Source organism: Diadema setosum, chromosome 9, assembly GCF_964275005.1.
Source record: "Diadema setosum chromosome 9, eeDiaSeto1, whole genome shotgun sequence".
Lineage (NCBI taxonomy): Eukaryota > Metazoa > Echinodermata > Echinoidea > Diadematoida > Diadematidae > Diadema > Diadema setosum.
The window spans coordinates 4,070,248-4,092,086 of NC_092693.1; the positions used below are offsets into that span (position 1 = coordinate 4,070,248).

The 21,839-nt window shown below is 37.5% G+C and overlaps 1 protein-coding gene across 1 annotated transcript; it reads left to right on the forward strand.

Moving 5' to 3' along the window:
* Positions 1-678: 678 nt before the first annotated feature.
* Positions 679-18,122, forward strand: LOC140232506 (polyadenylate-binding protein 2-B-like). The gene is made up of 7 exons (XM_072312601.1): positions 679-774; positions 3,885-4,047; positions 5,145-5,327; positions 6,584-6,690; positions 7,464-7,551; positions 8,983-9,131; positions 17,144-18,122. The coding sequence occupies exons 2-7, from the start codon at positions 3,916-3,918 to the stop codon at positions 17,175-17,177; spliced, it is 693 nt and encodes a 230-aa protein (XP_072168702.1). The 5' UTR covers positions 679-774; positions 3,885-3,915; the 3' UTR covers positions 17,178-18,122.
* Positions 18,123-21,839: the final 3,717 nt, after the last annotated feature.

The window sequence follows — 21,839 nt, forward strand, 5'->3', positions numbered from 1 at the left end:
TTTTTCTTTTCCAAGTCAGTTTAATCAAGTCAGTTTAACCTGTTGAAGACGAGTCCTGAGTATACTTGGGACTCGTTCCTCAATGGGTTAACATGACTGCATACACACTTTTTTTTTTCAATAATATTTTATTGATTTCATTCAAATCATTCATAAATCGACCCATTCTGGGTGTAACGTGAACATAAAAAACGGTACAAATGCCATTCAAAAGACAAATCCATTGTCACACACACACACACACACACACACACACACACACACACACACACACACACGTGTATACATGTATCAGTTTTGAGCATTAAAAAAAAGAATGCCCTTTTCTTCAAGTTTTGGAAATTTGTCAGTAGCATATATGTTTCGTGTTATCACTTTGGTCAAAAAGAACCAAACATAACATCGAGATGGAAAGGGGCAGAATAAAGAGAGATTTGTTGGTTTTTATGCTTTAAAAAAGGGGGGAAAGTGTGCAGACACTTGCATTCAACATTCTGTGGGCTAGTTTACCATGTGTATCAGTACCTCTTTGCAATCACTGCATGCACATACAACAATATCCAAGCAGGGTTTCGTATAAAATAACCTTAATTTTCCCCGGTGATCCGTTTCGTTTCAACTTTGCTTGCCAGGAACAAACTGGTTTGTCGCCATCTCCGGCGAAAATAAGTTAACGTTCAGAAAGATCCACGCGTGGCTTTCTCCGAGCACGGAAAACAGACAGATTGTCCCTCGTAATTCTCTATTTTGGGGGAAAGAGACACTACAGAATTGGTAAGTATAGAGCCTGACAAATTTAGCATATGATGCAGCAAATAACAGGACCATATTTCCGTTTAATTTGCCGGTGAAACACTCAGACCACTCGTCTGTAGGGCAAGGTAACAAAGGCAACTTTGTATGCATTCGTGTGATTACCGAGACCGGTACCTTTCAATGGTGTGTGCTGCACGTTAGTCCCACATGCTGCGAACGCCTGAAACAGTGCGATGCAACGAGTTGCACCAATCTTATCATCGACGACGATGTTGAATTTTACCTAATTTTACTGATCAACTTCTAGCAAGGTGCACTTAATAGAGGTAGAATTAGTGTCCCATACCACCTAGAATAGTCGATAGATCTATAACGTTAGAATTATATGCTGTAGTTTGGGGTGCAGTTGTAATGATGTGCGTTTGATTGGAAGACTAATAAAATTTTCAAGTGTGACTGTGTGAGGTTGAGGGACATGTTTCAGCAATTTCACTTGCTGTTCAGGTTCAGACAAGGACCACCCAAGACTAAAGTTATTTTGATATATTGTTTCTGAATGAGAGAAAATAGAAACCAAGATCAGATCATGCTGATCTCTTAACATAGGAAAGTAAAGCGGAAGCCGCCCATTGACCATGTGCCATCCAAAATTTGACTGTCTACGGCAACTACGCTGGTGTTGCGTGCGGTCAAATTTTGTCATGGGAGGTCGAACTTTGTTGCGGATTTTATATTTAAACAAGCTATATGGATTACATGGTATAAATAACCTGTAAGTTTACCAGGTCCAAAGGTTCGACTTCCCATGCCAAACTTTGACTGCCCGCAAAAGCATGAGTAAAGCCATGCGCAAGTTACCCAATGTTCGACAGCCTAAATTATGGAAGCAAAATAGCGTGCATGATTCAAATGCCTGCACTGCGATCATCGTTGGAACGCCTGTGCTCATTGTTCGACCCCATATGCCCATGCTTCGACGTTCGCGACGTACCCGCGCTGTGCGCTCGCCCTGCCTGTATGAGTGGATTAGCGCGCGTGCCACGCACGAGCGAAACTGTATACATAGTACATCGCATTGAGAGCGCGGTACTCAATGTACTCCACACTGTGCGAGAGATTTAACGCATACATAACACGCTGAGATCGAACAATAGTGATACTGCAAATTCTGACATGGGTGGCATGAAAAATATAAATATCGCGTAAACGCTCAAGTTATCTCAGAAACTGCTGCCATCGTGGCTGTAGGTGTACACGCTGTACAGATTCAATGCAGATAAACGGACTAGTAACTTCAAAACTTGGAGTGAAACAAGTCTATATGTGTTGCTATGCAACTTTAAACCCGTTTACTTCCCCGTTGAACTGCTTGTGCAAGCTGACCCGCGAGGGTCGCGATGATGATTTCGGGGGTCCGGTGACGTGGACCGCTGTTGTGCTCTTCGGATTATGTGTGGAGGTAGTTGCATAGTTTGAATTTGGCAATTGATTTGCGCCATTTTTTATTCATGAATTTCAGGGAATTTTTATTTGTAAGAGTGGTCTATTCACGGAAACTGTCGAATCAAGGGCAACTTGCTTTACATGATGTAGGTTTTACATGTAGCCGGCAGTCAAATTTTGGAGGGCACATTTATGGTTGAATAATGGGCTGCTTGCTTTATTCTCATGCGACCATGCATGTCACCCACTGGCTTCTAAAATGAGCCTACTTCATTCACTGGCTCATACATTTATGACTGAAAATAAACTCTCGATTGTCTGCTTACTGCTGTTGCTTGTCATGACACCGCACTACTGTAAGTATAGACTAGATATTCTCATGTTGTGAATTTACACTTTCTCTCAAGAACCATTTTACCTTTTGAAGGTTTTGCCCCAGCTGCTTCATTAGAGTTGATTACCAGTATGATACAGTTGGAAAATTCAGTATTCCAAAAGACATTGACAAAAAAGAAAAAGAAAAGAAACATCGAACATATCCATACCTCATACTGCCCAACATTATCCTGATTGAAATCTGTATAACGTGTATAATCATGTTGAACAGAGTTACTTAAAATACCAAGGTAAGTAATTTCAACTATAGGCCCTATCTAGGCTCTGTCTCAATGTTGAGATTGCAGTTCTGATATTTCATTTCATTTCATTAATTTCCAAATTCTCATAAAAAAGCAAAGAACAAGGTGAAAATAATAGCATTTCATTAGATAACAGTATACACAATGTACATGTACAAGAAAATAATACAACGCAATGAAAGAGAGAAAGAAAAAAGGTTTTAAAAAGTGAAAATTCTAAGAGAGAAAATGGAAGAGCGACTCGGCGAGCAGAGGCCATTGACCGTTCTATGGCTGGGCTCCCACTTGAGATTTTATGTACATTACTGTATAAGATAAGCTTAGAAAGAGGAAAAGAGAGGGGGAAAAAAAACAAGCAAACTATGACTGGAAATTGGTTGAATTTCTGCGAAGACTTCAATTGTAGTTATGCAGCAAGTACTGGTATCTTTTACATCTAAGCTTAAAAGAGGCAAGGGATGGACATGGTAACTTCATTTCATCAGGCACAGAATTCCAATCATGTACTCCTTGTAACAATGAAACATATCTAAGAAGAGGTAGATATAGGCTATCAGTTTGTCTGGTGTCATATAAATGTACATCTCTCATATATTTGAATGTATTATCAAAGACAGAGGGTAATAAATTGTAAATATACATATACATAAATGAAGTGGTTTGTAATTTACAAATGTCGAATATAGTAAGAAGCTGGAGCTTTTTAAAAAGAGGTTGAGAAGGTGTTGAAGGTTGAGAGTTTGTCATTGGTTATTTGCACGTAATGACCTTTTCCTTTTTACAGATAGTAATCGAAAGGTTGAAAGTAGTACATGTATTTGGGGTAACCACCTTTTCTTGCAAATGGGTTAGTATGAGATGTCAATTTCATTGAATTAAGTATGCAATATTCAAGCTTTGACATGGTTAATCTGTTATATACCCCTGTGAATATTATAGAGCAGAATTTGAGAGAATTTAAAATAAACAGCACAGAGAATAGCTTTGTCTAACATACAATGTAAATATCTAATTGTTCATCTTCTGATATCTCCATTCCCTGAGCAGAATAAGTAGGACAAGAGACAACAGTAACATCATGGCTGAGTTGGACACTGTCGGTGACTATGGGTCATACATACCTGATGTTGGGGGCCAGGACGATTCCCTTCTTTCGCCCTCTGACAACACACTCGACCAAACGGGGGAAGATGGTGGAATAGAAGACGAGGTGAGATGATCAGGGTCCTTAGCCTTACACCCATTGATCAGCTTTCATCCAAATGGATTGCCTACGTAATGTTCATTTGTTCTGCCTTGGTTGAAATGTTTTTTATATGTATTGCTTGGCTGCCTGTGTCACTTAGCTAAATTGTGATATATTTCTGTAAAGCTAGAATCTGAACATCTTCATAGTCTTTAATTGTTTTGTTTGTTTTTAGAAGAGGTCAGAAATAGGCCAAGGAAAAACTTGACATTTTTATGGTGGCCAATATCTAATGGCTGTCATTCATTTTTTTTTTTTTTTTAAAGTTTGCAAAACAAAGCAAAAAAGAAGCCCTGGTATGGTGGTCCTAAATTATTGAAAACAAAAGAGGAGGGGGGAGAGGATGGGGAGAAGAAAACAACCAAGTATCTTTTCAGGGTATCAAAAGTGGGCTAAAGAGGGCAGTATACTAAACTAAGGTGAAACAGCAGTACTAAGCTACACATTGATGGTGACCCATAGCTCAGAGCTGCCAAGCCCCCTAATTCTCCTTGAGTCCCCCTCAAAATTTCTCTTCATGTCCTGACAATAGAATACAAAAGCCTTCCTGCTTTAGGTATTTTGGGCTATGGAGTTGCATGTAATGGCCAAGTATCATCTTGCTTAATCTTTGGGAATATCCCTAATTTTGATGCAGAAATGTTGGAAGCCTAACATACAGTTCAGCCAGTGATCAAGTTCCCCCTAGATCGCAATCACGGGCAATCAGTGATCGCATACGCGATCAATTGATTGTATGCCGAATTGCATACAATCAAGTGATCACGATCTAGGGGGAACTTGATCGCTGGCTGAACTGTACATGTACCTGTAAGATTCTAGTTTATTAATCCAAAGTAGGCCCTTGAAAGTCCTTTGCAGTGTACCTAATTCACTCATAATACCAAAGAAACTTCAAACATGACTTCATCAAAATAGTTTATAACCCAGGCTACCTAGCCTCTTGTGTCTATGCACACAATGCAAGTCTCCCACTCCCAAATGTTTTAATGTACTCGTACAGTTACTCTCTAACATTATATGTGCTATGTTTGATTTTTTTTTTTTTGACATCTGTGTAGGAGCTGGAGGCAATTAAAGCACGTGTACGTGAGATGGAAGAGGAGGCAGAGAAGCTGAAAGAGATGCAGAATGAGGTTGATAAGCAGATGAGCCTGAGCTCTCCACCCGCTGCCGCCCCTGCCACCCACCTCTCGCTGGAAGAGAAGGCAGAGGTTGACTCGAGATCAGTCTATGTTGGAAACGTGAGTCCACTGCCACTTATTGAGAATTGTTTTCTGTTGTGAGGGATCACACCCTTTTGGTGCCTTCGTGGTTACATCACTCATGAAAACTTGTGCACTTAATTCATGGGGAGTTTCCATATCCACCCCTCCCATGTAACTGATGGACGAAGAGGTGCAAGGACTTTCTATGTTTTTTGCACACAGAAATCACCTGGGATTCATTCTTCCATTAACCCTATTCCCACCGGGGGGGCCAAAATGGTCCTCCCTCAACGTTTCGCGTGATTATTCTGCAACGCGTGATGCACTCGCCCGACATTTTATGACTTTTTTCTTTCAAGTATCGCGCAACTTTTGAGACCAAATTTGTTGCTCATGGGCATATTACGTTTTGAAACCACGCCCCTTTGAAAAAAATTTGTCGACCCCAAAATTGATTAAAAACATGATTTTGTGTATAAATCCAATGTAAATTGTGTTTTTGCAATTAATTCATATCCAAAAATAAGTATTTTTACTTTCAAAGGCTGATAATGATTTATTTTAACCTGATTATGCTTTAAAGAGTTTCTGGGACAAATTTTGACGAAAAAAAAAAACAAAAAAAAGTTAAAAAACAAAGAAATACATGAGAAATTCAATAAACAATGAAATACATGAAAAAAATGATTATGAAGCCGAATTTTTGCTTCAATATTATTGTTGAGGATATTGAAAAGAATATGTTCACCAAAAATTAGAAGTCTTGGAGCTTTATTTTTTGATTTACAGAAAAAAAAATTTGCATAAATTAGCATAAATTAATCAATATAAAATACATAAATTAAAATTTGAAAAATCTAACTATACAGTCTTGTAGATTACATTGGCCTCTACCTTGGTGCAAATTTTTGCGAGGATCGCGTGATCCACGACAGAGATCTGAAGGGGGGTCCAAAAAGGCCCCCTGGTGGTTTCAAGTCCCTCAAAAAACCCAGTTGGATTAGGGTTAATACCTTACTGTGTGACCGTGGAATTTGAATGTTTTTACTGGAAGATTTCATAGGATGATTTAGCCCCCCCCCCCCCCCAAAAAAAAAAAAAAATAAATAATAAAAAATAAATAATAATAATAATAATAAAAAATAAATAAATAAAATCGTGCAGATCTCACCATTGAGTCATGTCGACAAAGTCCAGCCTGCTTTGAGTAGATGACTGTGTCACGGCAATTTACTGACATTATCAAGCCTGACTGATGTGCTGACATTGAAAACTGCATCACTCTGTTTCAGGTTGACTACTCGGCCACAGCAGAAGAGTTGGAGCAACACTTTCATGGCTGTGGCTCAATAAACAGAGTGACCATCTTATGTGACAAGTTTACTGGCCATCCAAAGGGGTAAGTTGCATTCAAAGTCCTCCTTGTCCTTGTCCTGACAGCTCACATAGGTCCCGTTGCATAAAACTTTTTTAACAGCCTTAAAAAATTCAGGTTGTGGATTTGCCCAACCTGAATTTTTTAAGGTTGCTAACCTAAGAATGTAAAATCCGTTGCATAAAAACTCTGGTTGGGAGCTTCCAACCGGAATTTTGTGATTTCAACCGGAAAAAAATCCGGTTGGAGTTTTATGCAACGGGCCCTAGGTCTTGTCCAAGGATAAATTTTGCATCATCACCTTCTTCTCATTTCTTTTCCTCCTTCGTCCCCCCTCCCCTTTTTATTTTGTGGGGGTTTGGGCTGGTAGTGGATAGTTTGTAAGACCAGGGCCTGTTGCATGGTTAATTTCCAGGCAGTCTAATTCCATTTCCTCTGCTCATTCCGTCTTTTTAGTTTTAATCTGTCAGAGAATTTTACAGCTTTGCTGCTGTCGTCTTGTCATTGCCAATCATGTTCTCTTTATGTGGCCAAAAAATTATTTATCTCACCTCAAATTTAAATCAGAAATCATCTTATCTAAAAAAAAATTAAATTAAAAAATTACAGCAGAGTTAATTCACATTTGTTTTGGAGTGCATGATGCTTTCATTTGCTTAGAGTTCAGGTGAAGAGGAGCATCCCCAGTTCCTGTCTCCAACAGAAACATTTATGTCATCTTTTTTGTGTGGAGGAAGCAATGTTGTAGTTACAGTACATCGAACTGAACTTCTTAATATATTTGCCTATTATCATAGTTTTGCCTATGTAGAGTTTGCTGATAAGGACTCAATTCAGACTGCCTGCGCACTGGACGAATCTCTCTTCAAGGGACGACAGATCAAGGTTGGTCCATTTTGAGTACAGTATATGCCATGTATTTCGCAATACTTTCGTGAATCAGGGCTTCCAGGTAATTTCATGAGTGGTTAAATTTGTGATTGTTGAGGACAGCAATGAAAGGAGACATGCATGCATGCAACTCGCATTCATGTTAAGGTCAAAGTTAATAATTTTGCATGCTTTGAAATTTGTGAATAGTACCCGACTCGTGAATTTTTCAGAAATAACAACCTTGCAAAATGTATGACATTTACAGTAATTAAAGTGTTTGTTTTTGCTTTTGTATTTGTTTGTTATGTTTGTTTTTGTTTTGATTTTTGATTTTTGTGCTTGAAGGTTCTTGCCTAATTATTGCCAGGACCTTCTGTGTTCTAGTAAAATCCCCACAAAAAACAAGAAGAGATAATTGATCACAATATTAAGAATAAAGAACAACTTTAGTTATGTAGTATTCTTCCTATGTAGCAATGCTGAGAATCAGTCTGTTGAATTCTGTAAATTATGTTAAAGATGTTGCCATTTTATGCAACAGTAAGCACACCAGTGATAAAAGAATTCCCAGGATATGTCAGTTCTACTATCTGTGTTCTCAATACAGCAGTCTTACTAACCCTATCAAAACCGCAATCTCTACATGCTGTTAACATTATATACAGACAAGTGACCCACAGTAATGTCAGAGCTGAACATGTTAACAAACATCAACAAAAAGCCACCTATGGAAGCTTGATTATGGGTGTTTAATTAGAGTGCAAAGCCACTTCATTTTCAGGTTGACTTTGATGAAAAGAGTAACATCAAAAAATACAGACTGGAAGAAAGGTACATCAGCTGGACATAAAGTCATAGTGTTACAAAGTGTTATAGTTTCACATGTTTTTATCTAGAAATGACAATAGGTAACTGATGACAACCTCACATCATAATTTGTTCATTGGTACTCCACATAAAATACCATGGAAATCATGTGTTTGATTAGTAATTCAGCAACAACAACCACATCTTTCTATAACGGTTATTACAGCTATATGTTATGGCAAATTAATTTCATGCACAAGACCAATGCCATGTATATTTTGCCTTTGATTTAATTTCCATTAAGGAATTTACTGAAGCTTTGTGCTTAGGTCAGAAGGACATTTAAAAGCACTGACACCATCACCCTATTTGGAATTTACATATTTTGTTACAACTAATATCCCTGTTTTGTAAACACATGACTCTAAAATGCTATAACTGCTTTATTTTGAATGTGATTTTCATGCAATTGCCATCTTTTTGCGTGGACAATTTTACTTGGCCAACTTGAATATGGAAATACATTAAACTTTGGTGCAGTTGTGGATTGCAGTCGGTACTAAGCTTGTTGTAACACCTGATCACGATATCTCTGGTCCTGCCCTGCTACCCCCCCCCCCCCCCCCCCCACCCCAGGTGAACCCAAAGCGAACAAACCGTCCAGGAATCAGCACTACCGATCGCCCACCTCGGGGTGGATTTGGCGCCCGCGGCCGTGGAAGGGGCCGTTACGGACAGTCTTCGTATGGATATGGAGGCTACTACAGGCCAAGGCAGCGATTTAGGTGGGTTGCAAAACCAGCTACATCATGATGTGTATTTTCAGTACTGTATAGTACAGGAAAAAAAAAAAAAAAGGTTTTTAATCTTATTATTGTTATCGATATATTTTTTCTTTTCTTTTTTAGTGTAATGTCTAATACGAAAAGTATGTTGTTTGCTTGTACATACAGATTTTAGATGTTTCAATAGGTACATTTGTGCAAGTTTAAACTGGGAGAAAACATCATGAAGTTGGTCTGGATAACCTGGATAATTGTATGGTTAGTCAGTTTTGCTGCTCCTCGCCAAAATGAAGCATTTCTAGAGCAGTTCCATGAAGGTAGTAGTAGTAGTATTTATTAGTGCTTTCTTCAAGTTCTGGTTCACATACCATTTTGAGACACACACATATAAATGTGCTTGTTTCCAGCAATGTCTGAGCTGAATGTTCATGTTAGTTGCCCTCTTGCTTATTGAGACCTTTCAAGACAGTAGCTCCCCATTGCTAGCCTTATTTTAGGATTTGAGGAGAATGTCATCAGAATGGCTCATTTTAGTAAAAAAAAAAAACAACAACAAATCAGGCAATGAGAAATTCACATTTTTCTTTAAGTGGTCAACTCTCTGTGAATGATGAAGGCATTTCCCTGTTTCCTGCAGAATTACAGGTGTAATTTCACAAGTAAATGTTATCTTGTGAAGACAAATTATTGCAATCTACAAGCTTTACATGCTAAGAATTTACCTCTTTTCCGACCCCCACCTTATTTCGAAAGTGAAGGCTAAAGGGACCCCTTTCCAGGTGTCTTCCATATGGCTTTTGGGCTAAAAATAAAAATGCTATCTAATTTCCGATATAAGTATCACAATGTGATTCTTAGTGGAACTCTGGGTATTAATTTTATTCTAAGTTGTTGTAAGTTCCTGAAGCATTATACAGTTTGACCTCTGTTATCCGGCCATGTCTGGACCAGTGCCTGTTCATATGAGCAATTTGGCCAGATATGGGAGAAACAATGTTTATGTACAGGAGCATTAGCTGCCGACTCAGTGGAAGCTAGGTAGGTAGCATACGCCACAATAGTAGTGTATATATTACTAGCCTACTTACTTAAAGTCATGAGTTGTTTTGTTTGGGGTTTTTTTTTTTACGGAAATTGAAACACTTAAATGTAAAATTCAAAGTGTGTTTCTGCTGGGAATGTTATAGGTAAATTGTGTGAGTTTTGTACGAGTTTTGATTTAGTTTGAAATCATGTCCCCCCCCCCCCCCCCCCCCCTTTTCACTGCATGAACACGTCCAGATGAAAGAGCTGTCAGGATAAGAGATGGCCAGATGATCGAGGTCGGACTGTATGTTTTATATCACCCATTATACTCTGTAAAATTGAGCAAGCATTCGTAGGATAACCATTATGGCTGCATGGGTATAGTTCCTGTCGGCTTATCAATCACCATGCGTAAATAAAACGAGGGTATATTTCTTCTGTACTCATGATGACTTGATATTGTGTATTAATGTCTGTGTAAATGAAGACAAACCAAAAGGAAATGTAGACAATAGAGGGAAACACTGATGTATTAAGGCAATACTGATTGTGTGAAAGTCAGTAGTAGTATTTATTTGTCACTATGATTTGATATAATAAAAAGGCATGAATCACTTTCTTAGACCTTCTTTTTTTTTTTGTGCCAAGGAAGATCATTTTGTCAGCTGAGAACCAAAAGGGCTCTTTTATTAGATTTCAGCGTAAGTAAATACGAAACAAGGATGTTCATGAAATTAAAAAGTTTGTTTGATTAAAAGTGGGTAGGCTTCTAAGCATTGTTCCAAGTATAAGGTAAAATAGTGTCCTTGTGGTTTTGTACTGAAAATGAAAATAATCTAAAATTGACACCATAATGTAGAGGAGATTGAGCTCTACAACATGAAACCAATAACTCAGTACACCCCAAAATAGCGATAAAGCCCTTCTGGTTCTCAGCCAACGATTTGGTGTTTCTTGTCAGGGGATGAAAAGGCAGATGTGGCCTCTTCTTCATTGTCACATTCATTGTTGCCACATTCATCATTGCATGCATTCATATATCCAAGAATGTGTATCAGAATGGATTTGTGATTGTGGCAGGGGTCATTGCCAGGATCTAGTTTCAGTGGACAAGCTACATAAAAATGGTAGTTGGTGTTGCCATGACGAGTTTGGCTGCAGAAATATGGCACAGTATGAAGTATTCCCAGAGCGTATGTATGAATGCCTAGTTCTACCTTGAACATTACGTTGTGCCAAAAGGTGCTGTGTAAACTGGAGTCCACCTTGTGTGTGTGTCTATGTGTGTGTGTCCTCCCTATCAAAAACTTGCCTGTATACGACATCAAAATATGGATCAGAATATGTGAGGTTTCCCTTACTCCTTGTTGATTTTCCCCACATTATGTGTTATGATAGGGACAAGGTTGATGTGGACATGAGGTACTGATTGAATTTACCCTGAGCTTGACAAAATTCCTATGTACATTTACATAATCTATTAAATGAAGTGCCTGAAATTGGAAGAAAGCCCTGCAAATTTGGTGAGCTATTTGTAAAACAGTTGAGTGAGTATGATATTTTCATTAAGAGGTGGCTGTGTTTGTGACATTCAGGATTAGCTCAAGGAGGAAAGGACAAATGAGTTGAAATTGGTAGTGATCAAGAAAATAATTTACTGTTCTGAAATAATCCTCAAAAGTGTCAACCGTTCAAACACTCATAGACCCTATCGAGCAGATTGTGATAATGCTGTACTGATCATTAGTTTTATGTAGAATTAAACAGTGGTAGAGAGGCTGGTTCTCTCTGTGAAGAATGCTGTTCCTTTGCAGTAGAACTTCCACCTGTCACATGTGCCAATAGCATGGATGTTGCTAGCTCTCTTTGAGTACTTAGTAAGTAGGAAGGCAAGAGTACCACTTTCTTTCTGTGTTTGGCAAATCAGATGTGAGGGGCTGTACCCTTTACTTTGCAGGAGTTATGCTGCATCTGATGTATATAAGCAATTACTTTTGTAAGCTATCCCTGTTGCTTTTCTTTGCAATGTTACAATGTGTCTCTTGTTCACCAGTTCTCTGTAACATGGTTTTATTACTTGTTTGGGGGGTGGGGGGGTGGGGGGGCAATATTACTGTATGTACTGTTGCTACAGTGTATGTTCAACAAAATCACAAGTGAGCAGGTTTCAAGTATTAAAACTCAGTACCTTTGTATGGGGCGGCGAACTTTGTGTGATATATGCTGAAGTACTTAGTGAGTAAGACTGCATCCCTAATGAATTTAAAAAAGAGTTTTTGTGTCCAAATCAGTATTGTAGATTCCCAGTGTCTGTTTGGATTGATTATCCACTGCCAAATGCGCAATGTTATTATTTTAGTGACTTCGTAATCCTGATTTGCTGTTATTTTTATATGGGTAGGATTCCCAATATTTGTCATCATCAAAATTTTGTCAAAGCATTAAAAAAAACCCACATAGACATAAATGTGAAGAGAATTTTATGTATTTCTTAGTCGTGCCATTGAAGAAACGTTTATTTTCAAGATCAATGGTCAAATATGCATGCAAACTGAAATACACTTCTTATGATTGCTTGTACCCCATCATTCATTTGAAGGTAATAATACTGTTACTGAGGAATGTACAGGACTTTGGAGAGAGCAGAGGTAATTCAGGTGTTTGATACATTTTCTGTATGAGATATATGTGGTATGTTGACTCTGAAATGCCAATGATGTATAAAATGTCAGTGCTTCACACCAGCCCAATTTTTATCACATCTACAATCAATATCATTAGACAGTATTTTCTGTAGTTCAATTTCTAATCAAAGACTTAACTGTTAAGTGCTTCTTTCATAAACACATTTGACATTACCTTGCTTCAAAACAAGGATTACCAAGGTATTCATTGGGGTCAATACTCTGTAGCAAATGCTGTCCATTTAAAGGTGTGTATTTGGAAAGTTGTAGTTTTGTTTTGTTTTGGGGTTTTTTTCTGTGTCATGATTGTATACCAAGATACATGTATAGTGTCGTAGACATATGTCATTGCGGTATGTCGGACCTGTGTTTGTTCGCATTTTGCAGAGATAAGAGGGATTAAGTGATAGCTACAGTAGAGTGTGTTTAGCTATTTGACACATTGTTCTGCTTAAAATGTATGAAAAAGAAACAAACTAAGTTGAGAAGCTTGAACAATTGATCTACAGGTACGTTCTACCTCATACCGTGTACTTAAGGGCATTTAACATCATTATCGTTATGGAGCAGAGAAATGAAAACTGTTATGCATTGTTGAATGGCATTGTATGATTTTTTTTTTTGCCACATTGAATATAAGGGTGTACCTTGGGCAGCAAGTTTAGTCGATGTGACTAAATACTGATATCTTACTGATATCACTATAAGATTATGTCAAAGCGTACATGCCATTTTGTGGCTATGAGTTTTAGTCTTGTTTTTAGTTTCCATACCCAGATATCATTGTATAGCAAGTATTAGATATTATCATGTACACTTGTCAAGGCTTAAACCAGGGTCAACGACCTGACATAGTGTTCAGTATGCCAGATGTGGACCAGGGGTGTGGGATTTCTCCATTCTCCCTGTAGGGTACATTGCAATGAGGATGAGAACTATGCACAAGCCACTCGAGTGCTACCCGACACTCGAAGTATGCAGCGAGGTCTACGGTAGATGGGCTGTGGCCAGGGGTAGTGATACAATGTCAGCTAGGAGGCTGAACTCATGATAGATTGTGAGTTTGTAAGATGCAGTAGATACCTCAGCTAGCAAAGACTTACAAGCATGTATTCAATAGTATTAGGGCTCTATGCTCTTTTGTTTTTGTTTTCTTTTGATGCATACTGCCAGTTTGTAATGGTTCTTTGCTAAGGCAGTGCAACACTGCTTTGTAATGTGATGGGGAGGGGATGGTTATGTGAGCAGGCGTTAAACATGTGTGTACTTAAGATTAAAAACACTTGAGAAAACATAACACAAAGTCAGCACCAGCACCATTCAGTGTCCAAGGGTTGATAGTAACTCAAGATAGATATCACAGACAATTTGAAGAGAGTCCTGTGGGGTTACAGTTGAATCCAACATTCAAGCATTATGTAGCATACTGTTGCAAGTCCAGGCTGAAATGTCCCCTCTCATTTGCCTTGTTTTGTTTGTTTGCTTGTTTGTATGTTTGTCATTGCTAATGTAGAATGAAGCATTGTGATGGAACCAAAACAGATCAGCACTCAATGAGAGACAGGGTTCAAATGATTCTTAGCTTCATCTTCATATTTGTGAGCCATCCTCCAGTCAGTTTGGAGCTACCCTGTAGAGTCAGTGAAAAGTCTTTTGTGTCCCATCATTAACACAGTGTGGCATCGGAAGTGAGGATTAAAAACAGTGCTATGATGTGTTTCATGTAATTATTTGTCAGCCATTAACCATCACGCTACAGCTTTTAGATGCTTTTAACCTTCTTTTTGTCCATATGTTTTTATGCTGTCTTGGATTATTAATGTCTTCTTCTTCTTTTTTAACAGGGAAGAAATATTGCCCATGATGATTTTTTTTTTCTTTATATTATACAACATGTATTGTCTGAATGTAAATTTATCTGTCCTTTCCATGATTCTTGTTGATGCAGGAGTGTTTATGTTCATGCATTGTAGAATGTAGGAAACACCAGACCTCATTAGTTTATGGCATTGAATTGGGCATGAATTGGAGAGCTGGTGGGCCTGCATGCAATTGTATAAGTAGTATCAGATATATCTGTAATCCTTTTCTTGTTGTTGTTGTTGTTGTTTATCCCCCAAGTTTCCATGTGACAGATTTTGAATTTCTAAATATCTCTGTGGGGAATGTGCAAGTAGATGCATTTAATATTAATGATAAGATGCATCATGGGAAGCCCTGTGTAGGCTGAAACACGCTTTTCGTGTTGCCCGAAGCCTGTGTACTGCCAAGTGTGCCATAATTAGTGTGGCTAAAAAGCCTATTTTATATTTGATTTGGGAAACTTGTGGAAAATTAGGAAACATTTTCCCTTTTCTGTCACAGATTTTTTTTTTTTTTAAAGGAAAAGTAAAAAATGAAATCATTCAGAAATTTATGTAGGCACAAAGAGATGTCTCCTTGGATCATCTGACTACGAAATGACTGATCAATACCGTAATAACTGGTTTCTTCATTTGCTGAGTCAAGAAAGTAGATGAAATATTTGTACCCACATTGATACAGTATGGCAGTTCCATATACTGCTACATGTGATCAAGAATATCTATCTGGAATTGAATTCATTTGCTCTCTCTTGAAATGTATTCAAGTTACTTCTGGGCATTACTGAAGAGTGCAGCAAGCTTTGAGCTGGAATGGGAAGATGACATATACAGAGACTTTATTTTCAATATGTCCGTTCGCGCATGGCAGACTGCAACTCATGCCATTGATATGGTGAGAAGGTGATAGGGCCATCCACGATTGTTTAACTGAAGATTAGATATTTCTTCTTTTTTTTATACATCATGTATGTATGCTACGAGTACCACAATATTGTGTCAGACCGTAGAGTAATTTGATATTGTGAACATTTGGTCTAGTTCTATCATTCAGTGGGGAATTATCCGATCTTTCCTCCATTCATATGAGGTATTGAGTTTTTTTGTGAATTTCAATGTGTTCTTTGTAAATATGAAAGGCCTTCTCTGTCTTCCTACATGGTTAAATGTATGGATGTTGGTATAAGGTAATTTTAAACATCACTGAAAGTAGCATTTAGGCTGTTCTGCTGTGTATTGCTGCCTGTTAATTGTGACCAGAAGACATATATTAGCAGTCTCTTGACACTGGTGAAAGAAAGATGTCAAATATGATACAGCCAGTATACTGTATAAGCTGTTATTTTTGCATACACATATTTTTGCAAATGAGGAGGTCATGGACATTTTCGCAAGATGTTATTCTTGCGAATTGACACCGAGGCTTTCGTAAGTGCACTATTAACCTAACACATAGAACATTATCTCATGTTGTTAAATTCCCAGTCTAACAGTGATTCGCAAAATTTGCGAAAATTAAACCCTTGCAAAAGTAACAGCTCATACAGTACATGTAACGTACCTGTTGTATGATGTGTGCCTGCTTTGTCTTGCTGTAGGCTTGACAGTGGAAGGAAGCCCTATTATTGTTTGAATGCTTTTGCTTTGCAAGTGTTTGCCAACCCAATATTCTCTGTTCTAATGTTTAGTATGCCACCCAGGGCACTTGGAAGAGATTTCTTGTCATTGTGGCATACACTGTGACTAAGAGTTTATAAAGAGCAGAATATCAGTTAAGTGGTAGTAAGTGCAGCTGAGCATAATTTTGTGGCAGCAGAGAAGGAAGTTTATGTTTTTGACATATTCTGATATTTGAAGATGATATGACACAGTAGTACCAAGCATTTATGATATTTTCTCCTTTCTTTATGTTTGAAATTGTATACCCATTTCTGTTGTACGGACAGAATATTAATCAATAAATTGACATAATTACAATTCATGATCTTATTTTTTACTTTGTGTTTGTCAAGGTAATGGCTTTCGTTTATGCATATTTGCAGTATGAATTAGCCACAGAAATGCACAGATCTGCCCTTGTGCATTTACCTTCAGTAGAGAGGTGGATCTTATCTGTGTATAGTAATCTGGTTGTGTGAAGCTAGCGAGAATCCTACTGGAGTCTGATCAAGGTCAAGAACAGGAAAGTTTGTGCTAAGCGGTATGCACTGTGCAGGGAAGCATTTTTTCCCCCTCCAACTCTGGCTCACCAGGATTCTCTGAAGAGGAGTTACTCAGCAACCAACACAAATGAGTCTGTTCTGTGGAGTTGCCATGCCAAACAATGAGCTGATTTTTGGATTTGATGAAGGTGAGCATTATATGTTTCCCCCCCAAAAAAAGATTGCCAATTTGACAGCACAATGTGTAATTCTCATTCTGTCTCTACCTCTGCCTACAGGAACCGACGATTCACTCGCTATTCCCCCTACTGAACATCGGAAGACTTGCAAACAATGCCCCCAAAAGAGCAACACAAAAGCCAACAGCACGCATGATAAGACAAAAGCAAAGTAGCTAGAATAGTCGTATTTCAGAACTCAAGCTATATAAATTATTACTCGTGTGACTGATAACCTTACAAGCAACAGATTTTTGTTTTGTATGCATGATGAAAATATTTGCTGTTGTATTGCTAGGTTGCAAGTACTAGTATTCAGTAACTGCAACAGTTGCATAATTTGCCAATAATTAAGGACACCATCTGTATCATACTTTAATACTGTAGTAGAATATTGCTGTTCTTTTCTTATCTCCGCTTAAGTACTTTTGTCACATTTATTGATAACTTAATTAAGCAAACACTACATTTTATTTCTTTTCAGGTTCATCTGATGCTAGTTATCGGATAATGTGAAAATAAAAAAAAAAGGAATGAAAAAAGTAAGCTAAAGAATATGACAGTGAAAATGAAAAAAAAAATGAAAAGATATGAAGGAAAAAAGAGAGATAAGAAAAAGAAAAGCAAAAAGTCTGAAAGATAAAAAAAAAGAAAAACAAGAAAATAGACTAAAAAATATTGAAAAGAGAAGAAGAGAGAAAAAAAAAGAATGACAGAAAATGAGAATCACATGTAGGAGTCAAGCTCGAGGGAGGACTGGCGTAACAAGACACGACTCTTTGCTGCTTGCTTCCTGGAATCCAGCATATCGCCTTTGGAAGGAATATATTTTGGTGTAAGTATGCGTAGAGACATGGCCAAGAGACATTTGGAGTATTCTGTGTACACTGTACATCTGTATATCTGAAACTTTGTGAACTTTGTGGCACTTTTTTTTTTCCGATAACAACCCAACCAATCATTTTCCTCTACTTAATACCTCTGGTGCCAATTGTGATTATTGGTCAATATGAATGTAAAGGGGGGGGGGGGGGATTGCATAATGTTAAACATGGGCTTTATGTCATGAAGAGTTCCTTTGCAAAAAGTACTAGTCCACTTTTGATGGGTTTTTTTTTTGGTTTTTTTTTTTGTTATTTCACATGCTTCTAAGTGTTTTCATGCAATAAATTTATGTCCCATTGGAGTGCCCCCATAACAGGATAAAGAAAAATCTATCTGTCTGCACTGATTCTAAGAAAATCAATATTGTGGGGGATTTTGTGGATATAAGCACCTGTTGGAACAATAGTCATAGCATGGTAATGTACAACACTTAAATGTTGTTTTAGTGACTATTTTATTTAATTCTTTTCTGGGACGATATGCTATCTCTACACATTTTTCTTGTGTCTCCTCATTCTCTCTAAAGAATCTAATTTCATAGAAATGACACATTCACAGCTAATAATCAAGTAATATATATAGGTCATCTGGCAAGCTACACAAGCTAAGAGAGCTAGCCAGCCTGGTCTTACTCTGGGGTGAAAGTGCAGTCAAGCACGCACACAAGTTTCTGATTAGATCCATTTGGATTTAACACCTTTTTGGAACAAAACACAAATTGATATAGCACCTTTTGGAACAAACCTCATTTTTCAATGCCTGATTTGTCCTTTTTCTCACAAGAAATTCATACTTCGAAGAGTTAACTGTATGAAATTACTGAAAATAACACATTTCTGTGTTTAAAAAAAAGATAACTTTCATGAAAAATGGATTGAGCACCTTTTGGAAAGAAACTCTTCACATGTAAACAAAGAATGTTTGGGAAGTAGGCCTACGTGCAGTTTTGAGTCTGTCACACAAGAATACTATGTTTGTACCATGGACAGATTTTGTGTGTGCATTCGTATGCTTCTGTGATTTTGGATTTATTAGGTGATCCGAGTACATCCTCTCGTTTTTGTAGGAAATGTACAGATTTTCTTCGTATGCATTCATGTTGAGTAATTCTTCGATTTCTGATTGAATTATTAATAATAGGATGGTTCTTCTGACTGCTATTGTTATCAAGTAATGATTTTCTGCTGAGGGTTGTTAGACCAAGATTTTTAATGAAAAATTAATAAAATCATTGCAGATACCATACATTTTGTTCATGTAAAATAAAAGTGTGAAAAGTGAGAACAAAAATTAGATTATAGCTTTTCAATGGTACTAAATAGCAGCTGTGACATACTGCTTTTTTAATCACATAAAATTAGTTGTCTCCCTTTAAGCATGAAAAGTGGAATGCACCAATGTATTTCATGGTGTATACCGTTATTCTCTTTACTCACTTTGAAGCCTAATTTCAATTTTGTCCAGGTAGAGAGCATATATTGTAAAATGTCTTTGAGAAATACTAGGCTTCCCCTTTTTTTGTCACATAAATATCTCCAAATACTTTCCTCAAGTCTTGTGCCGCAGGAGGATTTTGATGAGAGCGAAATTATTTGTGGTAGGGAAAGCTTAGGAAATGTTTAGTTATGTTAATCCACAAGGTGTAATAATGGGAATGTCTGCACTCAAGATTATAACATGGCTTAATTTTATATGTAATTTTAGCATGGTGCACATTAGTGCAAAGCTATGCATTGTGCAGACTCTCGATTCCACGAGTGAGGTTGCTGCTTAAATTGAATTGCATTTTTCCGGGCACTGTTCCTCCCTTCTAGTGGAAAAACAAGTTTGCAGAAATTACCCTTTTCTGCGGTAGATGATAATGTTCTAGTCCCAGAAATGATGATTTAAGATTATGAACGTTGGGAAAATGCACATACAAGTGTCTTTTACTGGGATTGATTCATTATATATGTAGTGATAATCTGAAATGGTAAAATGCGCTGTAGCCTTTTTTTGTTCAGTACATGTATTATCATAGTCATCTTAATGCGATGAGCATGAGGTTTTGTGCGTTGAAAGGCCAGCGATACTGTCAAAATGTAAATTTTTCACATGTTTCACACATCACGAAACCAGCGGAAAAATAAATGGATGTGAAGTTTTTTGCTTCTTATGTGTAATTCAAATTCAAATTTGATTCCACGCAATGAAAAACACATGAAATTCATTTAACCCGGCCGGGCACGAAAAATAGCTCACGCAAACACTTCGCTATTGCACTGGTGTGGTAAATGTCACATGTATCAGAAGTGTTGACCCTGTCTAATGCTTGTGTGAGCCAAGGCTTTGTTTCGTCTTCATTTTCTTTTATGTCTGTTGAGTGATTGCCTTGTTTTAGTCTTTTGTCTCTCTCTCTCTCTCTCTCTCTCTCTCTCTTTTTCTTTTTTTTTGGGGGGGGGGGATCTTTTTTCTGATTATTTGCCCAATTAGTGTTTTTTCTTCTTACTAACTTGAGGGCTGACCTTGACAATTACACGTATCTGGTCCTTGAGAAAGACGAAAAGCTAACCCCACATGTCCACATGTAACACACATGTAGGCTAAGAGCAAATGTTTGTAGTCAATAGCATTTGCTGTTGTTTTGTTTGTTTGTTTGTTTTGTTTGTTTTTGGTTTCAGTGTAGCGTTAAAGGGATCGTATAGTTTTGGTTGAGACCCAATTTCAGGTTTCTAACATTTTTGGTGAGATAATGAGAAACCTCTAATGAAATATGAAAGAGCATGTAATTCTATGCGGAATTCAACATTAACTTTGATGAAAATTTGTTCTAAAATGGCTGAGATATCGAAAAAGAACAATTCTAATAAAGTGTGGGACCCACACTTTATTACGATCGCTTTGTTTTACTTTGTTTTTGGATGTTTCAGTCATTCCAAACCCGATTTTCATCAAATCAACTTTGAATTCCTCTTCAAATGGTATGCTCTGTACTATATCATAAGTGTTTTCTTGGCATCTCGCAAAAAGTTAAAAGCCCAATCCTCATCTCCACCAATGCTGTACCATCCCTTTAACAGAGCATCACATGTAGAATATTAGTTTCAAGATACGTGTACATGTACTTGATTTCTGATAAGTCAGTTTCGGTCATCCTTTTGAGAGAACTTTAAAACATTTATGGAATTCATGGAGGAAAGCAAAGCAGTAACTCAAGTCGGTATTATTGTTTGAAAGAGATGAATTGTATGATTTGGATAAAATCCATAACTACACCAGGATTCAGTCCATTTCAGTACAGGATATTGAATATGGAGTCACAGACTAATTCACTCTCCAGGGAATCATCTCCTTATTCATGTAGCACAAGGAACAATGTTGAACGAAATTTAATTCGCACCAGGTATTCCCCTTTTTATCTTTTCAGAAAGTAGATTAATTCAACATGAAGAGGTCTGCTCTGTACACCCTGTGAATCAATAAACATCAAGATACCACATACCTACGTGCCCCATGGCAACCATGACTCTGAATGGGGCTATTTGTACTGTAAAAGTGGATATTTTCGCGTGAATAATTTTTCGCGCCTGGCCCGGTAAGAAGAGTTTCGCGTGTTTTTAATTCTGCGGAATTGAGACATCATGCACAGGAACATATGGCAAGCAAAAATATTTGCATGCTTTTATTTTCGCGCTAGTTTCTATTTGCGCGAAATGTGTGAAAATTACAACACGGCGATAATTTCCACTTTTACAGTATTACAGAACTGGTCCAGACACCTCGCACTTGGGCTTATCTCTCAATCTCCAAACCAACATGGAAATCTTGTAAATGATGACAATTATTTTGATTTTTTATTTTGATGAAGAGGATCTTGTGCAATGTATGATGG

What these genes read in the sequence shown, in the direction of transcription:
- LOC140232506 (XM_072312601.1), top strand. Translation starts at nt 3,916, where the DNA reads ATGGCTGAGTTGGACACTGTCGGTGACTATGGGTCATACATACCTGAT. An exon ending in ATGGTGGAATAGAAGACGAG is followed by an intron (nt 4,048 to 5,144) that starts GTGAGATGATCA and finishes ACATCTGTGTAG; the next exon opens with GAGCTGGAGGCAATTAAAGC. An exon ending in AGGCCAAGGCAGCGATTTAG is followed by an intron (nt 9,132 to 17,143) that starts GTGGGTTGCAAA and finishes CTCTGCCTACAG; the next exon opens with GAACCGACGATTCACTCGCT.